This window comes from Hydra vulgaris, chromosome 09 (assembly GCF_038396675.1).
Source record: "Hydra vulgaris chromosome 09, alternate assembly HydraT2T_AEP".
Taxonomy (NCBI): Eukaryota; Metazoa; Cnidaria; class Hydrozoa; order Anthoathecata; family Hydridae; genus Hydra; species Hydra vulgaris.
This window is the reverse complement of record NC_088928.1, coordinates 16,182,501-16,207,500: the sequence shown is the minus strand read 5'-3', so window position 1 is coordinate 16,207,500 and position 25,000 is coordinate 16,182,501. Positions and strand designations below refer to the sequence as shown.

Sequence of the window (25,000 nt, the reverse complement as noted above, 5' to 3'; positions counted from 1 at the left end):
TCTGACACCATACTGATTTAGGGAGCCGTAAGGGCTTTAGTACACATGTCAACTAAGTTAGGCAGAACATGCAAGAGAGTTGCTGCTACATCATCTGAGGGTTTACGTAAGTGCAGCATTAAGTTTTTTGTCATGTAAAATATATATCTATACACTATATTTAGTAGATGTATGCATACATATAAATATATATCCAGATATTTATATATATATATATATATATATATATATATATATATATATATATATATATATATATATATATATATATATATATATATATTAGACTATTTCAAAATTGTATATAAAAAAAAATAATTTTTGAACTTTATTTGGGCTACCCTTTGATTTGATGTGGTTTGTGGTCAGGAAAATTAGTTCAAAATTGCAAACTTAAATAATGTGTTTTAGGGACAGCTCAATTAACTTTACTTTTTAACAGGTTCCTATTATTTTGAAAAAAGTTTTTTCAAAAGTATGTTATGTTGGGTCTTAAAAGTAGCAAACTTATATATAAATTAAAAAAAAAAAAGATAATTTCATACTACAATTTGTATTTTAGATTTAACTGCATAAAAACTATGGTTTTTTAACAAGAAATAAAAAAAGTACATTTTTACAAGTTTTTAATAAAAATAAAAATTTTTTAATTTATTTTTTATAAAACAATTATTATTTTTGAAATTTATATTATTTTGCTTCTTTTGAGTACCAGGTTTACTTTTAAGGAACTTTATTTTTTTAATTTTAGGGCCCCATTGAAAAGTAAATTTAATTGAGCTGTTACTAAATATTGGAATAATGCTTTGAAACTCGAAATGAATTTACTTTTTTTCATCAATTAATAACATTTAAAAATCTAGCCATTTAATTATTAAAAAAATTTTTTTTTGGACTGGTCTAATTTAGATATATATATATATATATATATATATATATATATATATATATATATATATATATATATATATATATATATATATATATATATATATATATATATATATATATATACATATACGCACAGATATACAGTAGCGTCCAAAAGTTTGCAGACAGGCAAAAAAAAAAATTAATTTTACTAATACTTCAGAGCATACATCAATAAAGCCATCATACTATATACCAATTAAAAGGTTTTTAGATTAGCAATTATGTTTTGAACAAAAAATGATTATTTAATTAACATTTTAAAATTGGTTTACAAAATAATGATTTTTGATAAGTTCAAAAGTTAGTGGGCAAACTAAAGCTTTTAACATTTTCCCCACAAAATTGCTAACTTGTTGTTAGAAATAATTTAAAAATTTTATTTATAAGTGATTGAGATCATGGGATCTAAGAAATGTCTCATTTTCAGTGAAAAAATTGATCTTAAGATCAGTTCAAAATGGAAATTCATTTTGTAAAACAGTACAACTTTATGGAGTTGGTAAGTCTGCTGTTGGAAAAATTATGAAGAGATATAAGCTTACTAGATCTACAAAGAATAAAAATCAATCAGGAAGACCATGCAAAACAACGAGTTATCAGGATAAAAAGCTTGTAATACTAAGCAAAGAAAATCCCTGTTTTACAGCTGTCAATATAAACATACAATTGAGACCTTTCTATGGAGTGAAATGTAGTATTTCTACTGCAAAACGTCGTATATGTCACACTAATTAAATTGGCAATGTAATGATTTGGCTGTGTTTTAGCAGAGATGTAGTTGGTCTGCTACATAGAATTACTGAGCCTATGAATAAAGAAAAGTACAAAAGATATATGTAAGACTATTATGTTACCTCATGCAAAGGAAAAAATGCCATGAGGATAAATATACTAATAGGATAACGTGATCCCAAACATACAGCCAAATCAGTTTTCGAGTATTTTAGAAAGAGTAAATTTAAAGTTTTGAAGTGGCCATCCCAATTATCTAACTTAAATCCCACTAAACATCTAAGGGATCATGTTGACTGACAAATAAAAGGAATCAAGTGTACAAATCACGCTGACTTATTTAATAAAATCAAGGAAATATGGTACTCCATTCCTATTGACATTTGCATTAATTTAGTTGACTCTATGCCTCATAGATGCCAAGCCATTCTTGATTGAAAAGGATATCCTACAAAATACTAATGTGATTTTGCTTTTATACAAATTTGCGATCAAATATTGTTTGAAAAATTTGTACAATATTAAAAAAAAAGCTTTGTCCGCAAATATTTGAACTTATCAAAAATTATTGATTTGTATATCAATATCAAAATGTTAATTAGATAATCATTATTTGTTCAAAACATAATTGAATTGGTGAATGTTAAAAGGTGCGAAAGTCCAATAATGTAAACTTTCGGGAAACTTAAAAAAACTGCATTTTACCCCGTAGTAAATTTTTGTTTATAATTTTTTTTCGAAGGTGAAAAACATTATCCTCTTTTAAAAAAAAAAAAATTATTAAACCATTAACAAAAATTTACTACAGGGGAAAATGCAGTTTTTTTTAGTTTCCCAAAAGTTTACATTATTGGACTTTCCCTCCTTTTAACATTCACCAATTCAATTGTAAACTTGAAAACCTTTTGATTGGTATGTAATATATTGGCATTAGTAAAGTATGTGCTGAAATATCAGTAAAATTCCATATTTTTTTGTCTGTCCGCAAAACTTTTGGACGCTACTGTATATATACACACTTATGTACACACAAATCTATATAAACACACACACACGTAAATATATATATATATATATATATATATATATATATATATATATATATATATATACAAATATATATATATATATATATATATACAAATATATATATATAAATATATATACAAATATATATATAAATATATATATATATATATATATATATATATATATATATATATATATATATATATATATATATATATATATATATATATTTACACACACACATTTAAATATATATATATATATATAAACATATAAATTACGTCAGTGTATTCTACAAATAGAGTGCTCAATGTTCTTAAAAAACAGAACAATAATAAATTAGTAAAAACACTTATCTAACTTTTATCTTCAACATTATGTTGAAGATAAAAGTTAGATAAGTGTTTTTACTAATTTATATAAACATATATATGTGTGTATATATATATATATATATATATATACACATATATGTATATATATATATACACATATATGTATATATATATACACATATATATATACACATATATGTATATATATATACACATATATGTATATATATATATATATATATATATATATATATATATATATTTATATACTTATATATATTTATATAAAAATATATACTTATATATATTTATATAAATTTATATACTTATATATATATATATATACTAAATTTATATACTTATATATATATATATATATATATATATATATATATATATATATATATATATATATATTTATATTATTACACATAACTTTGTGTTTAATTAAATATTTTATTTATAAAAAAAAAATATTTTGAAAGAAGCCTTTAGAAAAAAAACTTACGACCAGCTTTTGTTTCTTTCACACCCATCATCAGACGCAACATAAATTCAGCTTTTATACGATCTTCTAAAAAAACACTTGAAAAACCAGGTAATGGTATAATAAGAGAGAACAATTTTACAAATGGGTTATGGTTAACATCAGCAGCAGGAGAAAGCAAAGAAAGTCCTCCAAGATTTGCAAAAATTTCTAACATTGTTGAAAATGGAGCTGTTAGAAGAAGTATATCATTTTCTTTTGGATTTCCATTATCACTTGATTTTTCATACTTTACACAATATTCTAACAAAGGAGGCGATTCTAAAATACTAGAATCCTTCTCATGCAACAACTGCAAAATCTGTCCAATGGTTAGTGCTTTTGGAAGAGGTTGATTACTTATAAACGGTTGAAAAAAATCAATCCCAAGTTGCTCATCTGAGTTTGGTTTCAATTGTTCTACTTCTGCAGTAGTTGATTTTGGCTGGCGCTTAAATATTGCAAGTTTTCCAGATTGCATAACTTGTGCATTAAGCAAGTCTGACAGTTTATTGTTATCAGTCCTATTACTTTGCTTATCATCAGTCACAGAGGAGCTTTTCATTTTAAAAAAGTTTACTTCTATTTCGTTCAGTGATGCTGTTATTCTAAAATGAAGTTTATGTGTATTCTGCAATATATAGGTACTCCATTTCGATTTAAAATGAACTGTGACAGTATCTTCAGCGATAACTAAATGGATTATAATCTGCTTCAAATAACCACTCATTGTAAGATTATGGTCTTTAGTCCAGAGCAAAACATCAATAAGAATCTTACAAAAGTAATCCATATTTTGCTTATTTAAATATAAAATGCTGTGAAAAAATTGTAAAGTTTGTTGTTGAAGTTTGTACATATTTAGTAGAATGCTACCATTTATATGTGGAGATAATGTATAGAGTAAAAGTTCTTTCCAAAATAAACGACCATTATTAGAATAAAACCAAGCAGATAATCCATTGTTGGCTAAGGAAAATTTGCAGAAACATTTTAAAATTATGCATGCAGACTTGATATTTGCCAATCCTGTTATAGACTGAGATAAAATACTAACAAAATATTTAGAAATCTTTCCTAAAAGTTCATACATGCTTTCATGCACTATTGGAATATTGCTTTGATAAGCAAAAATAATTATGTCTAAAGCTTTCACAAATTGAGTTTCATTTATTTTAAAACTATCCAAAAAAGTATCTGCTATGTGCAAGTATTTAAAGAAGAAATCTTGTTTTGAATGTATAACTATTTGGAGCAATTGACCAACATAAGAAGTGTTTGAATGGTGTATACTGTTGTTTAAAATAAAATTTTCAAGTTCACTAAAAAAGAAAAATCACATTTGTTTATCATTGTAATCGCCCATTTATGCATTATTGTACATAGAAACATATATAAAAAAAAAAAGGTAATAAAAACCTTATTATAAAAAAAAAAAAAGTAACCTGATAAGCTTTTCACTAGCTTTTAAACTTTTTTTTTCTAAGCTTTTGGCATGCTGAAAAAGTTTTACAACAAAGCATTGAATAACATCTGAAGCTCTTGCATTACTATCATCTTGGACAACATTCAAAAACTCAGCAAACCATTCAAAAAGATAAGAAAATATGCTAAAGTAGTAAAGTAGTAAAGCTAAAACAACTAATAAATTTTTTATTAAAACAAAAGCAAAACTAACTCAAATTCAACAAAAATAAGTTATTAGCAAAAATTTAATTATGTAATATATTAACATATTTACATAATCAATATATTAACAAAAACACATAAATAGTTGTAATAATTTTTATATTTTACCTAACTTGCTGAGCAGTATCTGTTTGTATAACAATATCTGATAAAAGCTGTATAAGAAGTTGCATCTGCCAAGAATTAAACCGATTTAAATAGCTAATCTTTAACATATGTGTTGTGGTGAGAACTACAAACTTATAAGCAAAATCAGGTAATACTTTCAAAAAAACAGATATTAGAAGTGCAGAAATTCGATGTAAAGATAACCTATACAAATATATTGAAAATGTATTTTAAACAATTTGATTTATAATATCAAAAAATATATTTATTTTTAACTAAATCCTTTAAAAAAAATATAAAACAAATTAAAAATATTCAAACAAATATTTTATCAAGTAATTATTTAAATAGTCAGTGATCACAATGTTGCCCTCTTTAACATCAGTAAACCACTACAACACACCTAATTGATACTAACTGGCCATTAAGACATATCTGGCAAATTACTTTATTTACATGACTCTCCTTAAAACTAAGTTCTAATTGTAATCTTTAACCATTGCATCAACAAATGTTGTACTATATGAATTGCAACAAATGCATTGTACTATATGAATTGCAACAAATGTGTTATACTATATGAAAATTTCTTTCAAATATTGTACCCATTTCTAAAGTCAAAAACCCATTTCTTTACCTGACTTTCTTCCAATTGCTATAGCATTGACAATATGTAAAATATATATGCTTTGTGCAAGAAAAATGATCATTAATTAGCCAATTCATTTTTCTTCTTTGGAGCAGTACAAACGACACCATCACACAAGATGACTTATGATATCATGTTGGTCACAACACTTTGCTAACAACTATATTCTCTGATTTTCTAAGAGCATTCAATCTTGTGAACACATTCTTAAGCACAAACTTTCGATCAACCTATCACCTTGATTACCATCCTGATTGCAAAATGGTTTTACATAAACGAAATTTACAAACCATAAAGGAGTTTCAACAATAAATCTGCTGAATGAAAAATATGTATTATTATGAGTAATACGAGGAAGCATTTTTGATCTAGTCTTTTTTTTTTCTTTCTAATCCAATCCTTATATTAATCGATGTTGTAGACATAAATGATTAATTTCCAAAGTGTATTATGCAGAAGAAATAAGCTGACTGATCCACCTTACATAATTGGTTGTAACGTTCTCTTTCACAAAGAGTAGCAGATTTTTAGTCTTTAATGATGATGTTATGGTAACTAAATAAATTTTAATACAGATAAAATGTAAAAAGTTATTTACATCAGCCAAGATCCAAACCCAGTCAAAACATTAAAAGGCAAAAATTTTGAAGTTGTAATCTTATAAAAATACCTGTCTAACTTTAAATTTGACAATGGTCTCAAGACTTTAACTCCTATATTTGCAGAAACACATTATTTATTCCACACCTCTTTCCCTTTTACTGAAATTTGTATACGTATTGTCAGCCCTAAATGGCACATAGCCTTTTACTGAAATGTATCCAGCATTTTATTAGGGAAGGAAGGAGTTTAACTTTTAAGCAAACAAATATTCAGAATAAATTAAAAAAATTACAAAACAATCTTAATAAAACATAAATGTTGCAAACGAAAATGTTGAATCTCTCAAAAACTTTAATGTTGAAGAACCAGATTTTTAAATTGCAGCAAAAGATGGGTTTTCCCAAGAAAAAGGAAAAAGTAATTAAAAACTCTCATATGTCATCCAATTACTAGTTATCACTGCAAGGTAAAACAGAAAAGGTGATTGTCAACTTGATATATGGGCAAATTGATTTATTGACTGTGGAATTCTACCCTAAGTTATAGGATAAAAAGATAACTACCACAATAGAAGCACGTACAGTAAATAATGTAACAGGAAACTTAAAAGCAGTAAATTGGGCAACAATGTCAAAAAGATGAAGACATCTTTTCGTTCTTTACTATCTTATTCCCAAACATTTGGCAAAAACTAAAAATCTAGTATTCTAGTTGCCCAGTTACTCACTTCACATGGATGGACATGAATTGGTGCTTTTGGCAGATGTCTTAAAATCCATTTTAACACATCAGTGCAAAATAAAAATGACATGGAGGATGAAAAAAAAATAATAATAAAAAAGTTATGGAAAATTAAAGGCAATGAAGATTTGCAAATACCAAAAATAATAACAAACCAAAAATGTTTTGAACTTAGTTGCAAGTTCACTTAAGATTATACTATGGCGCTAAACTGATCAAGTTTTTAAGGGGTGACTACATTGAAGACAAAAGTCTTAGAGTAATTCTTGTAGTCTAAAATGCTAATTACTCACTCTATGATGTTAAGTCTAGTATGCTGTAATGGTGGTAGAGTGCTTGCCTCATAAGCGAGAAGTTCTGAGTTCGATCCCCACCATGTTCCTGGTAGTACCACGCTCAACTTGTTTCTCCGCACAGCGGCCTTGTTTGTCAAGGTTCATGTTTTGGAGTTATAGAGTTGAGAGAGGGTTGTAACCACGTCTAAAATAGCCTCCTTGATTGTAGTGGCCTTCATGGCCTAGGGGAGGTGAATTAAAATTATTTGCAACAAATGTAAAAAAAGAAAATGCAAGCTACTTAACAATTGCACTTTTATCAGCAATTCGCTTAAGAGAACCACTATGTGTGTTTTCTTTATTAATTTTGCTGGGCAATTTCTTATTATATGTGTATACTAGGGATATAACTTTTTTACAACCTCATGTTCCAGTATGTCAGTTTAATAAATAAATACTCAAAACCAAAGAAACAAATAGTTTTTTCAATACCTTTTGAAAAAAATTCACCCCCAAATCAAAATATAAAACTGCATTTTATAACTAATCAATATACATTTTATAATAACTACATATCAACTCACTAACTATTACAGTTACTAAAGCATAGCATATGTTTCATATTGCCTATACTTATGATTAATATACATCAGTACATCACTGTCTATTATCTAAAATAAATCTAGACTGCAATTTGTCTTTTTTTCTGCAGATTGAATATAGCTCCAGTATCACTTTTGTTGCACGTTGTTGTAAAATTGATCAGCAAACCAATACTTTGCCCAGTCATACAAAATAAATTACAATAACACCATTCTTTTTACTAGTGTTAACACTGTATCAGCCACTATCATCTTCACAGCACTAGCATAAATTATATTCTTCAAGAGTTGTCGAAATTCCATCAGTAATAGTTTCTGCCTTTCCATCTTTCAAGAACAGTGCAGCTAATTTCTCTTCAGTTCTTTCATTTTTCAATACTACATTTGATGTAGTATTGAAATATATTCTGATATTCATTTTCATTAAGGCACTTTCTATTAAAATGACCACTTTTATTTAAATGATCAGTTTTTAAGTCTTTTATCATCTATTTTTCAGGTTAAAAGCTTTCTTAGATAATAACTCCAGCTTGACTGGGTGTTGGAATGTTAACGCCATTGAGTTCCTATTACTTGCAAGTTTTGGCAGCTTTTCTTGTTAATACTATTGCTGATGCTGCTAAGTTCACGGCAACTTTACTCTTGTTATGTTCCCTTTTTGGTGGATAAGTATATTCATTATCATCATCATCATCCTTCTCATATTTACTTTCTATAACTTCAGACTTATCTAAATCCTTATAATATGAAACTGATGTAGAAACACATTATGATGTAGATGTTTGTCAGGTAATTTTCTTCTCTTGAAAGGATGAATTGTTTCCTTGCCTGCTTCTTTACAGGTGACAGGTGAGTTTAACACATTAACCATCCTTCATCAAGTTTTTAACACATATGAAAGTTTTGCTTGTATTACTTTATTGGATACATGAGGAAAATTTAATTTATTCTTCCATAAACTTTGAACTTCTTTGGAAATATTCGCTATTCTTTCCTTTCATACTTTAATTTCAGTTCCAAAAAACTGGTATTGTCCAAATACTTGAATTACATAAAGTCACAACGTTACCAATGTTAAATAAAATAATAATGGCTACAATTTCTATGCAGCCTTGGCGCAGTGGTAGCGCACTTGCCTTAGAAACAAAGGCCTTGTAGTTTGAATCCCACCTTTGGGCAAGTTTTTAAACATCGGTTAGGAAGGAGGTGTGAACTTCCTATTAAATGCTTTTACGCGGTAAGGCTGTAAAGACTTCTTGGGGTGTCTAAAAATAATAATAATAGAAAAAACGTAGCAGTTTAAATAGTATTTCTAAGAAGTAGCAATATTATAATTGTATTCTATGGCAATACCAAGTTTTTATTTGGGGTGACTTTTTTTAAAATTCTAGTGGAGCTGGGTGCTTTTTTATTGTTTTAGGTAAAAAAATCATTGATTTATGATACAGGAAATGCAATATTTAAAAAAATTTAAAAAGTTATATCCTTGATGTATACATTTGTCTTTGTCGTTTGTCACCTTACTACATGTGCTTAGATTTATGTTCAGATAAATATAGTATTATATGCAGGGTGGAGGGTAGAGGAGGGACACCAAATAAAAGATACTTCATTTTGTGTTCCCCCTCTCTCACAAGCAGTACATCTCACAGGCAGTGCATCTCACAAGCAGTACATCTCGCAAGCAGTACATCTCACAACAATATTGGAAATTAAATATGATATTGGAAATTTCAACAGACAATGGAACAAATTTTGTTCCATTGTTTTGAAAATTTATTAAATTTGACTGCTTCTTACACTTTTGCAGATTTTTTAAATATATAGCTTAAACCAAAACTAGAGCAAGATAACTGAATTAATTTTTTGTTCAATATGTTGAACCTTAAAAAACTTAACTTCAAACTATTGCTAAAAAATCTCCTAACATGTGATGGAATCAGGTTTTTCTCCTTTAGTAATACTTTTTTTTACAAGATTTGCAAAGTTTCTTCTTAGTAAGTATATTCAAGTTTTTATAATCATAGCTTGTGACTCTATAAGGAATATCTAAAAACAATGAGGTAAAAACTTTAAACAAATTAACTACAGCTTCAAAGGCTTGTTTGTATTTTATTTAATCTTTGTACAGCTATTCACGAAAGTTTAAATGATTGCAGAATTTTTATCAAGTATGTTTGGTTTTTGTTTAATAAAAAAAACTGTAAAATGATATCGAATTAATTTTTTTTATTTATTAAAGAAAAAGTAATTAGCTTTAAAATGAATATGAACATATTATAAAAATTTTAATACTTAGTTAGAAAAAAACAATTACAAAAAATCATATAGGAAAAATAAGAAGCACAAAAGTTTAAACAAATTGCAACATTCGAACAAAAAATGAAAAAAAAAAAGCAAAATTAACATTTAAAGTATCCTCTTTTGTTTTTATAGCAAAGATAAACTCGTTTATGCATTGATTCAACTAATTTTATGCACATCATGCAAGGTACCTTCAGCCAGTACTCATTCAAAAGTTGCTTCAAACGCTGAGTTGATTGAATTTCATGGTATGTCAGTTGATTGTCGATCCAAGACCAAATACTTTCAATTGGGTTGGGATCTGGTGATCTAGGGCACCAGGGAATCACATTGAACTTTTTTTTCAAAAAATATTCTTTGATTAAGTGAGCTGTGTGAGCTGAAACCCCGTCTTGTTGAAAGATGAATTGCTTGCTTCTGCCATACAAGCATCTGATTGATGGAACTAAACACATTTCCAATGTGTTCTTGTAGGTGTATTGATTAATTCAGCCTTCGTACAGCTCACAGAAGCCTATACCTTTGTGAGAAAAACATCCTCAGATGCCAACCAAACCTCGACCGCCTTGTCGACGATGTTGCATAAACCTGTCTAAATATTTCTCACTTGCAAATCTTTTGACATAGATTCTTCCCTTGAAAATTAGCTTCATCATTCCAAATAACTTTTGTCAACTGTTCTACAGACCAGTCCGGCCTTTAATTGGACCACACTCGTTGTTTATATTTATCACTGATCTAAAGAATAGATTTTCTAGCAGCTATGTACGTTCCAATACCTTTGTCCAGCAATGTTCGTCTCACGAGCTCTCTGCTAACTTTTGGATTATTTTTTGACTCATTGAGGATTTTTGCTAGCTTTTTGTAGCTGAGTCTGGGGTTTTCTCTGCTCATTCTGAATATACCACTTTTGTCACGGTTGCTGAGTTTGGATGGTCTCCCGGTACATGGCATGTCAGAGACGTCCTTGGTAAGTTTGCAGATTTTGATGGTTTTTCGAACATAATATTCAGATGAATTTTTTGATTGTTAACTACTTGTTTTAACTTTATTTAAAAATAAAAAAAATTTTCGCACCAGATTTATCAATTAATTAGCAAATAATTGATCCTAAATAAAATTGTTTAAACTTTTGTGACACCTCTTAATTTGTATCACCTACCTTTTAACGAAATTTTTGAGTAATTGGTGATGAGTCAAAACCTACTTTTTTTTATTCTATTAACAAATAACCTATTTATCAAATTGGAAAAAAAAATTATTTTGATATCTACTTCTGTTAGATTTTTATTCAAGAAAAACCGAAGATTAGATCTTAAAATTCTGCAATTGTTTAAACTTTCGTGAATAGCTGTATAGTGTGAAACTTTATTTTGTTTTGGTTTTGGAGGTTTAAACTTAAAAACTAAAAAAAAACTTTTAAACTTTTAAATTTTATTAATCATTATAGAATTATATTTAACAATTTAGAAATTTGACAGCTACATGCTGTTGGTTTTCCTTGTATTACATGTGTCAGATCATAAAAAGCTTTCTGCCATGTAAGATAATCAAATGTTCAATGTTATAGCGTAAAGATTTTTTACACATTGTTGTTTCCTTCATTGTATAAAATTTGAATAAAATCTAGCTAACCTATGCCTTTGATAACGGGTGAGGAGAAATTAGTTATGAATTGAGTTTGTTTTGCTTGAAATCCATAATATTATATTTTAGCATTCAAATGTAATTTGTATTTTTAAATATTCTAGTTTTATTAAAAAAAATTATTAAAAAAAAATGTTTAATAGCAAAGAAAGAGCAGTTCTTCAAAATAATGTCAAAAATTATTTTGTAAAAAATCCAAAAGCTACCAAAGCTGAAGCTGCTAACCATTTTATTCAAGAAGGAATCTGTCGCAATACAGCATATAATTATATCAATCGACACCTAACAGAACAGTGTTTAAAAGTTACAAAAAATTCTAAACACCTAACATCGTAGACTTAAAGTAAAACTTCACAGATTGACCAACAATCGAAAAGACGTAAGTCAAAGTAAACTCGCATATAAATTCAACGTTGATCAAAAGACAGTTTGTACACAATTGGCCAAAATGAACATTAAGTATCATTAAAAACAACCAAATGCAATTATAGATAGAGTCTAAAGGCACAAAAAAGAAGCTGGAAACTCGTAAATCACCTCTATAAAAAACAGTATTTTAATTTTAGACGACGAAAAGTACTTTTATTTCGGCGGCGATAAAATGCCTGGAAATGCTGGATATATTACATGGACAACAAAGACAAATGTCCAGATAATGTCCGTTTTGAGGAAAAAGTAAATTTTCAAAAAAAAATTGTTGGATAGCACTATCTGAGCGCGGAATGTCAAAACCACTCTTTTGGTCAACAAAATCAGCTGCAATATCAAGCATTTATATTAAAGAATGCTTAGAGGAACGACTTATACCATTCATCGATAAGTATCATCAAGGCCTATAAGTATCATAAATTACATTTTTTGGCCAGATTTAGCTAGTGCTCATAGGTCTAAAGACGCCATTTCCTGGATTGATGAAAATATGCCGGTCGATATGAACCCTCTTAATGCCCCAAAGCCCGGCCAATTGAAGACTTTAGGGGGAGTTTTGGCTCAGAATGTGTATGAGGGTGGATGGGATGCCAAAAGTTCACAACAATTGATTGGGTGTATCAATGCATGTTTAAAAAAAAATTGGTGCAACATTTTTACAATCATATAAATAGCTGACAAGAGAATGCTATTGGTTTATAAAAAATAATTTTGTTAAAATAAATATTGTATTAACTTAAAAAAAATATTTAAAAAAATTTTCCTTTTATTTCTTTAAAAATACAAGGCTTTGATTTTTGTGTAACTAATTTCTCCTCACCCGTTATCATTAAGCTAATAGTACAAATGTGAGGTCATTAGGCCAATAGAACAAGTCTAAACAAAATAAATAAACTAAATAAATAAAACAACTGTATGAATTAAACAAAACAAACATATTTTCAAATTAAATAGGAATTTTTATTTCTTATTTTAAATTAGAAAAAAACTTCTTCAGGCAGATATCTTTACCTTTTAAGATTCCATCTTTAATAGTTTTTCTTGTCTAAACTGTAGATATCTTTAATTTATCAAGAGTTAGATAATTAGTATTGAATGCTTATCCACTGGTACCAATAAAATACCTTACAGTGTTGATATTGAGATCATGCAATACTGGCATCAAAGGTACCAGTAATACCACCAGTATTGTTTTGACAACAATAGTCTTATTTAGTGACAAATTATATTTTATTTAAAAAAAACAATTTGTAATTTAAAATAAATTTATATAACGAAAGTTATATAATTGACTCAGTATAACTGAAATTCTCAAGAACCATGTAAAATCGTATAAAATAATACTTATCATTTAATGTTGAATATATCGCAATTTTAATTTAATTTATCAAGTGGTATTGCTTCCAAAATTTAGTTTAAATGTTGCATTACATCGTAATTCTCCTCTGATATTGGCATTCTGTGTTCAACAAACATAAAAAAAAAAACATAAATGAATTCACGTTTTAATTTTTTTTCTTATTGATTTCAGACAAGACAATATAACTACTAGCCATTGATTTTTCAATGGCGGGGTGAACTTTTTTCAAAAGATATGCAAATAACAGTTCATTTCATCCTTTTAGGTAAAAGTTTATCAAACTACAGTACAGGAGCATGAGATTGAAAAAAAGTAATAACCCTAATCAATACTTATGTCAAAATTGATTTTTCAATTGCGGGGTAAGCTTTTTTCAAAAGATATGCAAATAATAGTTCATTTTGTGCTATTTAGGTAAAAGTTCATCAAACTACAGTACAGAAGCATGGGGTTAAAAAAAAGTCATAATCCTAGTAACCACTCAATACAATACAATTCAACCATTTGATACAATACAACTGTGCAGTATCAAATTAATACTGATAGTATCAACAGTAGTATATAAACAATATCATATGATACAAGACATTCCCTTTCTGTTTCAACTTATTAATTTGATTCAAAATATTTTTACTAATAAGTGTTTGTTTTTTTTACTTTTTATAAGCTATAAAATTGTCAACATTTACAAATATTTTGCTCGGTCAAACATTGAGTAGTCGAGGTATCAAGAGTCAACTGTAATATCTTGCTTGGTCAGTTTAGAAATAAAAATTGTTGTCTTAACTAACAAAACAGGATGTATTTCAGGATGGAATTCATTGAAACTTTCAGTAATAAAAAAGCCAAGCAAATATACAGAAGTGACTGACTTTTGATTTAAATTTAAATCAACAAATAAAAAAAACTTGCCTAAAAAAGTTAAAAAGAGTAATCCTATTTTGAGAAATATTAAGCATTCTATATAAGGACTAGAGTACTGAAATAACTTTAATGAAAAAACCATTGAAATCTAGTTTCAATATTATTGCAACATTATTTTTAGTATACTTAGTAGTAATTTTAGTACACTTAGTAGCATTTAATTTGTTACTAATTAAAGACAATCAACAATGACAAAACAACAAAAAAGCATATATAAAAACAACAAACCTTGTTAAAAATGGTATTAAACAAACTAATGAATCGATTAGGCTATCGCTTAAATATGACTTGATCAACTCAGTTGATGTATCAGTCAACATTATTGACAATAAATCAACCCATGCTTCACTAAAAAATTAAAACTAAATAAAATTATTAAAAAGAACTACATAATAATATTAAAAAAAAGTATAAAAACATGATTTAATATTTAAAATAAACTCCAGGGTGTTAGTCAGGAAAAAATATTACACAGCGAATATAATTCAGACCTCCATTAAATTGTTCTAAATAACAAAACAATTTTCAAACTTGCTAAGAATCCTATTGCAAACTTAAACTGATTTTTTGTTTTTTTTAGCAAAATAAATTTTCTTAGCAAATCTTAGGAAAATAAATTTTCTGTAAACTTATCAAAGAATTTATTGTTATGCAAATAATTAAGATAAATTAATATTAGGATAATAAGAAGAACAAAAAATGGTGTCAATATTGAGTGTATACTTTTTTCCCCCAATTTCTATACATAAATATAACATGTCTTGTTATGAGATTTTATTGAGCAAAAAATTACTCCATATAATAAACTAAACTTAACCTTTGTATTTGTAATTATCGTAATATAAATTTTTTAAAGTTATTCTAATATTTCTCTTTCAAATATGAATTTTAAAAGAACTACTAAATTTAAGTAGTTCTAAAATTATATTTAATTCTGATAAGCTATTTAATTATACCAACTTTTTAACTTGATTATGCTAAGATATTTAATTATGCCAACTATTTGCTAAGATATTTGAACATATATATATATATATATATATATATATATATATATATATATATATATATATATATATATATAAAAACTGACTTTTAAAGCTATGAAGAAAAAGTTTATAATATGATTAACACTAAAAAACTTTAAACGCTTTTGTAGCCGTTGCGTGAACCGCTATTTATCAGCAGTTCAGACATTAGTGCCCATCTAAATAAAATATAGAATGTGGAACTTTAAAATATATGGAATAATGGATTTACCATGACTTGTATATATTACGGGTCATGGTAAGTGAATTCCACAGTGACCACTTCTATACTTCTTTTTTTTTAATTTAGTCATTTATTTCTATAATTTTTAGTAAGTGGTAGAAAATAAAAATTGTAAAATTGAAAACTTCTACAAAATAAATGGAAACAGGCTTATTTTTTTTTTTTCTTTATTAAGTTTCTATTAAATCTTTATTAACTTTTATTTCAGACCATCCACAGCTCATTATAACCCTCGCCCTGTTAATTTTTTTTAGACCATAAAAATTAAACATAAACTTTTATATATTAAATTTAAATAAAAAATTTTCAAGATTATTAACTTTTAAATGTTTATAATAAATTTTTAAGGTTATTTGACAATATTTGTACTTTTGTACAAAAGATGTTTTCTTTTTTTATTGGTATTTTTCTAGATTATATTTTTCATATTTCTATATAAATTTATTTTATATTCTATATTCTTCTATCTATCATATAAATTTATACTCTATATTATAATATTCTTCTATTTATCATTATATTACTAATCTATATTTTCAATTTTCAATGTTTCTTTGTTTAAAGTGTCATTGCTGATGTGATTTCCATGTTTCTTTGTTTAAAGTTGATTTAAATTGTTTTTGAATTGTTGATTTTGATATTAATTATTACTTCTATTTTTTTGCTTAGTTTCTTTTGCTTAAGTTGTCTCTAATTCAAATAGGTATCCTATGAAGTGTAGTTTAATTCCTATGAAGTTTAATTAAATTCAAAAATACAAGTGTGTTGTTTGATTTTCTTAAGATAATAATACATTTTTTAACAATATTTTAACTTGAATAAGAGTTTAAAGTGTTTATAAAATGGTTAAGTAAAATTTTTAAATAATTTCAGTTAAAAGGACTATTGATTTTGTATTAGTTTTAATTTTAATTTGCTTGCAAATTTGAATAGTTCTATTTTTTCATTCAATTTTTTTTTACTTTTTTTGTTTTCATTTCTTTAGTTAATCATCATCCCAAGATGATAGGATCAACTTTCATATTTTATTTGAAAGAATTATAAGGTTCTTTCTAAATTATTATTTACAAATTTTTTAATTAAAAAAAATCAATACTGACTTGTTTTATGCAATCTTGACAGCTAGTGTTTAATATTTTATTTGTTAAATATAAGTTTTGCTTAAAGTTTTAAAATCCTGATACTAACTTCAAATTTTTTATAAGCAAATTTTTTGCTGTATTAATAGTCCTTTATATCTAAATAGTACCTGCCCAAATCCACATCTGATGCATGTACTGAAGTCCCCACTAAAGTACTAAATGCCATACTAAAATAGCTATTATAGTATAACACCATCAATGACATTTTATGCAGGGCTAAATATACAAAGATATTCGTGTGTGTATATGTGTGTATATATACACTGCCCGGCAAAAGTTTCCGGTCACTCTGTTTTTTGTAAAAAAATTATATAAAAAAACAAGTTAACTAATTACAATTAACCAAATATCATTACAAACAATTACAAACTAATCCGTAATAAAATAAACAAGTTTATGCAATATAACACCAACAAAAGCTGTTGGCTTTTTCCCTCGAAATATCCACCCTTTTCTTTCCTTACTGCACAAACAAATTTTGGCATATGTTTATTTAATCTATCTAAATAAATTTGGTGAAATAATATTTTGCACTCGTTGTAAAATTGACAACAAATGAGTTGTTGATGACACTGTTTTCTTACCTCACAATCTAGTTGTTCCCATAGTAACTCCATTAGGTTAAGATCAGGGGATTGTGGGGGCCATGTCATAATTTTGAGTTCTCCGCAAGCTTATTTTTTTTGTGCAAATAGTTTGTACAGTACTTAGATGTGTGTTTTGAGTCATTATCCTGTTGCATGGTGAACCCGTGGCTAATTAAACGCTTTCCACAAGGCACGGCATGTCTACGTAATATCTTAAGATATCTGATTTAATCGAAAATTCCATTTATTTTAGCGAGATTACCAACCTGATTAGAGCAAAATAGCCCCACACCATTACTGAACCTCCATCATGTTTGACAGTAGGCTGTATACACTCTGGATGAAATTTTTTAGTAGCTGTTCATCGCACATAAATCCATCGCTTTGTTCTAAAAACAAGAAACTTGGATTTGCTTGTCCACAATACATTTCGCCAGTCTGTATCTGTTCAATTTGAATGTGCTAGAGCCCATTGAAGCCTCTTTTTCTGATTTATTGCATTGAGAGGAGGTTTTCAAATAGCTACTCTACCATTTAAGCCAACAGTTTTCAAGCGATATCTTACAGTTCTTTCTGAAATAGTTTTATCATGAGCAGCATTAAAGTTAGATGTTATTTCTTGGGCTGTTAATCATCTATTTTGTTTGCATGAGAGTATAATTGACTTGTCTTCCTCCTTTGATGTTTTGCAGGGATGCCCAGTTCTTTTCCTATCTTTATTTGTACCATTACATTTAAGCCGACACTTTGAACAGATGTGGCATAAAACATTTTTTATTCTTTAATAATGCACCTCTTGCTGCTATATGTAAATATAATTCTTTAAACTTGGCCAAGGCCCACCTTTTGCTCTTGATACTTCTTCAGACCGACCAACTAACTAAACTGTATCACCAAGATATCAAAACCAGCAGACCAGTTTACTTTATTCTCTTATTATATCTTACCAGTTTACTTTAATCTCTTATTTTCATAAGTTCATAAGTTCATAAGTTTAAATTATCAATACATTTACACAAATGTACGCAACAATTCCATATAATAAGAATAGAATAACATCTTACAAGTTAAATTTTTGTCCCTTGTCCATAATAGTAAAAATCGACCTTCCAAACAATTCCAATAGATTAAGTTTTAAGTTATCACAACCTGATGGTCTATTTAAGTGCAATCGCAACTCCTAAAGGAAATAAAAAGTGAATGTATATAATTATAGTGCAATTATTAAAAGAAAAAATATTTATTTTATCCATTTAAATGATATCAATATTTCAGTAAATGTACATCAATATATTAATATTTATTATATCAATTTTTAAACCATTTTAAAATTATTTATTAAGTGAACTAATTTTTTTTTATTATAACCAATAACAACTGTTATTGTCAAATACAACTTTTATAACTATGAAGCAAAACTAACTTTTTAATGTAAAGCTTTTTTTTTTATGCTGAAACACACACACAAGTAAAAAAAAAATCATTAAATCCATAAAAATTAAACATTTTTTATATCTCTAAGCATAACTATATTGCTAAACATAGCGCTTTTTAGTTGTTTTTGAGAGGAGGAGAGTGAAGGTTGTGAAAGTCTCATCTGTTGCTATTGTTATGCTGTTGTGAATGTGATGTGAATTTTATTTAGTTATTTTTTAACAATATAGGTGTATTATGCTATTGATAATAATAATATTTTTTGGATAATAGTTATACTATCACCTGATTATTTTGATAACATTTATACTATTATTATAATTATTATGGTAAAATTTAAAGATTTATTTACCATAATGTTGTTTTGATATTTTGCAAAAATGTACAAAAAATGTACAATGTGCGAAATTTTGGATATTAAAGTCTGTCTGAATAAAACTAAATTTCAAAAAAGCTTACATCTTTTCATATATAGCTAATTACTGTAATTAATAAGTATATAAAATATATACCTAAAATGTATGGATAATTTAATAACATTAAATATATACTATTAACAAAAATAACATATTTTTTAACCACATGCATTAAAAATAGTGTCACAGAAGTAACAAGATCTGGTAAAGCAAAGATAATACCTGCTGGTGTTGATCTATATAACAAAGGTTGATGAAGTTGATCAACATTATTGTTGATCAAGACGATATTAACCACTTACATTAAAAAGTGACAAGAAATGGTATAAAAATACTTAATGCATCTAATAAACTGTTCATGATGTTTACTTTTTTTTTTTTTGTTACTTTTTCTTAATTGATCTAAGGAATATTAAAAAGGAGAAAAAAATTTAAGGGGTTAACAGGGTTAAAAAAATGTAAAGGGGTTAACAGTTTATAATTCAATTTTATAAATGTAAAAAATTGATATGAAACATTTGAAAACTATTTTGAATTACAGCACTATAACAACCACAAAATTAAAGTTGTGATAATATCAAAACAACAAATTTTTAAAACAATGTAACACTCTTAAATAATATAAATTACTTTGCAAATAATGCCCTCTGTAAAATGTATTTGAATTAAAAGCAATCCACTTGTTTCCAAAAAAGTTGATGCAGGATTAAAACTGTCAGAAATTCCCTTGTATTCAACCATAACCAGAGAAGGTCCTCCTAGAAAAAAGAAATTAAACAAAAGTTTATTAAAACCTCGGTACATCTTTAAACAAAATTTTTTAAACAAAAATTAAGAACCTTGCAAGCACGAAGGATGCATATGTATTTTGATTTCTTTTAACAATATATGAACTGGAAATGTAATATGAAGCTGAAACCAGGTGTCTTCAGATTCCTGGAATTGATGTCCATATGCTGCAAATCTTGATCTTCTGAGAGGAGATTTATCAACCAATAAAACAGCTGCTCCAGCAGGTACTATTTTTGCTGCAAAATGAAAATAAGAAAAATGTAAATCATATAAGACAAAGTAGAAAATTTTTTATCAGTCTAAACTATTTACAGCCTTAAATTGTAATAATTAAAAAAGATTAAATAACATGACAGCCATTTATAATATATAAAATGCAGGTATGATGATAATTATGTCATGCAGTTGAATAATCTTGAATAACTTTGGAATAAAACAATACAAAGAGTTGGGAACTAGTAGAATTAAAAGAACAATAAAAGAAGGATTGAGATTGTAAACAACATGATTTTACATTTTTCAAAAGCAGAAACATTGAGTATGATATATAAAACTCAAATAATTTGAATTCAACAAAAGAACTTAGTTCCTAAGTTGCTGGACTTTTTTGTTTGTTTGACTTTAAAAAATTCAAAAAACTTATGAAAGGAATTTCGACTATTTTAAATTTTAAACAATTTAGACAATTGTCAGAAAACTTAAAAAAAAACCTTACAACATTAAGAAGTGAGCGCAGATCCAACTAAGTTTACGATGCATTTTTGGACCTTTTCTGAAATAAAAAACAACTTTTATCAGACGCAATTAAGAGAAAAATACTTTTAGTAATGGAAGCTAGAATAACTTTGATGTCTAACAATGTATTAACCTGTTTTTTTGAATGCCAGGACAAATGGGATAATTATATTCAAGAGATAAATTATGGGAAAGGTTCTTTACAAATAGTTCTTGTAATTGATAAGATCAGACCAATGTTTAAGAGATGGAATGTTAGACTTAAGAGATGGAATGTTAGGCTTTTGTTTGTAAATGAAACTATTAAAATTTATTTTCAAAGTTTCTAGAAACTTCTGAGATAAAATAATCAAATAATCGAAGTAGAATGATGTTTAAATGTCAAACCATTGATTCAAATTAAATGCTTTTTGTGTCAATTTCATACAATGATAAAAATATGTTTGCTCTAAGAAATGTTGTTCTGATGAAAAAGATAAAAAAAATCAAGGAGCAAAGATGATTTAGGTTGTCAAAAAACAAGTCAAAAAATTAATTGTCTATGTAAGACATCAAAAAAAATAAAATTTTTGAGCTTTAGTGTCAGCATTCCATGTTGGAATTCCTTTAGAGCCAAGCCATTCATCAAGCCATTCCAGATAATGAGCATTAAAGTTACCAATGAGAACAATACTTAATCAATTTGATCAGAAATAAGATTAAAGAATCTTGGGGAAAAAAAGAGCACTAAAGAACAAAGAGTTGAATGAGATGCTAAATGAATGAATGAATGAACATTCATTACATTAGAGAATAGTCAGAAAATTCAAACTTCACAACAAATAGGTAAACTGATACATAAGTAGATGCCCAGGCTTAGCGTGTGACTATTTTCATTGCAAATCAATGGACAGTAGTTTGATACCATTTACATCTGCTCAAGATAAGCATTTTTATTGTGACATTATTTTTAATATTCTAGATATGAATGTTTATATATAGCTGCATGTATACAGTATTAGTTGTATACAGTATTAGTTATATGTATGCAGCATTAGTTGAGATGTATACAGTAATAGTTTTTGGGAAATTGAGTTAAGAGGATTGTTAATTATGTATAAATTTCAGTTACTGTTGTAATCACTTCTCTAGAGGTTACACCTACCTTTTAATAATAATCAGTTTTTGTAACCTTTATTAGCAGATGTATATGACAAAGGTTATAAATAAATAAAGCTTTACATTTTGCAATTTTTGATTTTAAAAATAATGGCTTAAAATATATATTCTATCTTTGGTGGAAATGCATGTTGTTTATCTAAATGCTATTGAGACCATTATAAATCTTTTTTATAAACCTTGGTTCTGTAACAATATAAATCTTTCTTAAATCTAGGTTCCTACCATAATAACTTTTTTTTAAACCTTGGTTCACAAATGAGTATAACCTTGTTCTAAAGTAAAAAAAAAAAATTCTTAAAGAACCTAAACTCTTACGCTTATATAGCTATTTATTTATAATTAATTATTTTCTGTGAGACTAGAAACTAATTTTAATGGTTAAAAGTATTGAAACTTTTTCAAACATTAAAAATTGAAATCAAATGTTAAAAATTCAATTGTCAAATTTTTAAATATACCGGGTCACTATATGTCTAATAATTAAAAATCCATTTTATGTGAAATAGGTTATGTTCCATAAAACCGATATTTTCTGTTGTAATATGTGCTTACAAAAAAATAAATCCATATCATTAAAAAAAATTTTCAGCACTCATTTAAATCCAAAATAACTAAAACTTACCATAAGGAGCAAAGTTTTCCAATTTATCAGTCATTGTTCCTTCATGGTCAAGATTTTTTTTAGTAAGTTGACTGATTTCATTTATGTACAATTCATGCATTACAGGTGATTGCTGCAAAGCATCCACCCAACTGATTTCTTTTTTGCAATGGAAAACAATTGCATCGCATATAAGTTTAAAACCACCTTATGAAAAAGACAGTAAAACTTGTAAAAAATATAAATTTATATTATAATAAATACTTAACGTGATGCAGAACAATAAAATGAGGTTTCAATCACAGTTTCTTCCAACTATTCTTAATCTAAACATTTTGTTTATTAGCGTTATTTAATTTATTCTATAGTTTATGTAACATTTGAAAAAAAAAACAATGTGTTTAGTTCAATATCAAGATAATAAACACCAAGATAACAAACACCATGATAACAAACATCAAGTTAACAAACACCATGATAGCAAAAACCATGATAACAAAATTTAGATAATAAACATCAAGATAACAAACATCAAAAAAACAAACATTGAGATAACAAACACCATGATAACAAACATCAAGTTAACAAACACCAAGATAGCAAAAACTATGATAACAAAATTTAGATAACAAACATCAATAAAACAAACATCGAGATAACAAACACCATGATAACAAACAACAAGATACCAAAAACCAACTATTATTTAATACAGTTTGCTGTATTAAATAATAGTTGGTTTTCACTTTAAATAAACAAAATTAATAGCAAATTAAATGTTAGGTCTTTATTTACTTAATTTGGCAAGATCATTTTAATATACCCGCTAAATATAGTGTACATAGCATTAATAAAAATCTGTTAAAATAACGTTAATGTAAAAATAGGTTGTCATTATGCAAATTTAGGTACAATAGAAACCAGATTGTAATCAATGTGCAGCTTGAATACGACTGTCTATGTCCATAAAACTAAGTGTTTTGGCTTGCTTACATGTTAAAAAACAGCGTATGACCATTCATTTGCTGCCCTAACCTGCCCCAAAAAAGACTTAATTTGGCACATTTAAGTAATAAAATTAAACTTTCGGATTATGCTTATTCTAATATTGGCATAAAATGACATTGGCATCCATAACTGTAGCTAAGTATTATCTTTTAAATGTTGAATTAAAATAGCAATCAATACTGTTGTTATGCAAAAATAATTAAAAAAGAACTGTGTAACAATGTAAACAAAATTATAAAAAATTGTTAACTTCTCAACAAATTATTATCAAGTCGTTCTGGAAAGATAATTAAGAATTATTTAACAACAAATATAATAAAACTGCAAAAAAAAATTTAAGTACATAAATAACATTGTATATGATATTTAGAAATAATGGAGCACATCAAAATTTTGACTTTTGTCCATAGCTGGCCCACTGTGCACAATGTTGTTACATTACTACCCATAAATTTTACCACCCCTGTTATGATATTACACCCATTATGTATAATATGTATATGAACAACACATAGCTGAAAACTTTTTTCTTTGCAACTCATTTGTCTCATTCTGCACACATTATAAATATAATGTATAGTATATAGGTATAATATACAGTATATATATATACTATATAATATATACTTTATTTTACAAAATATTTTTGTAAAACTACATTATTTTGGTTTTTATTTAAACAAAAAAATATGTATGTTTATAAAACTTCCACAGAAAACAAAAAAATAAACAAAAAAAAAGTTTTTTTAACAAACCAGCCGCCACAAACTTCGGGAAAAATTCTGAGTTTTGCAAAAGCAATAATTTAATAAGTACTGACAAATCTCCTTTCCACTCAAAATGCTCTACTCGCTGCTGAAGTACAAAAACTAACGCATTAACAAAAGCATCTGAAAAACTTTGAGTCTTTGACAGATCTGTTAATGTAACAATTATACCAAATACGATGGGATGCACAGCATTTGG

General features: G+C 26.8%; 1 protein-coding gene across 2 annotated transcripts in view; it reads right to left on the bottom strand.

The window, feature by feature from the left end:
• The window catches only part of LOC100214758 (uncharacterized), a 134,392-nt gene that overhangs the window by 12,145 nt on the left and 97,247 nt on the right, over window positions 1-25,000 (bottom strand). For both annotated transcript variants that reach the window (XM_065804846.1, XM_065804847.1), the window contains exons 25-33: window positions 24,790-25,000; window positions 23,048-23,233; window positions 20,577-20,765; window positions 20,368-20,495; window positions 18,952-19,067; window positions 15,115-15,234; window positions 5,353-5,556; window positions 5,001-5,165; window positions 3,538-4,877 (exon numbers count right to left, since the gene is read on the bottom strand). The exon at window positions 24,790-25,000 is cut by the window's right edge and continues 121 nt beyond it. In XM_065804846.1, coding sequence (XP_065660918.1) covers window positions 3,538-4,877; window positions 5,001-5,165; window positions 5,353-5,556; window positions 15,115-15,234; window positions 18,952-19,067; window positions 20,368-20,495; window positions 20,577-20,765; window positions 23,048-23,233; window positions 24,790-25,000 — 2,659 coding nt within the window. The remainder of the gene's footprint in view (window positions 1-3,537; window positions 4,878-5,000; window positions 5,166-5,352; window positions 5,557-15,114; window positions 15,235-18,951; window positions 19,068-20,367; window positions 20,496-20,576; window positions 20,766-23,047; window positions 23,234-24,789) is intronic.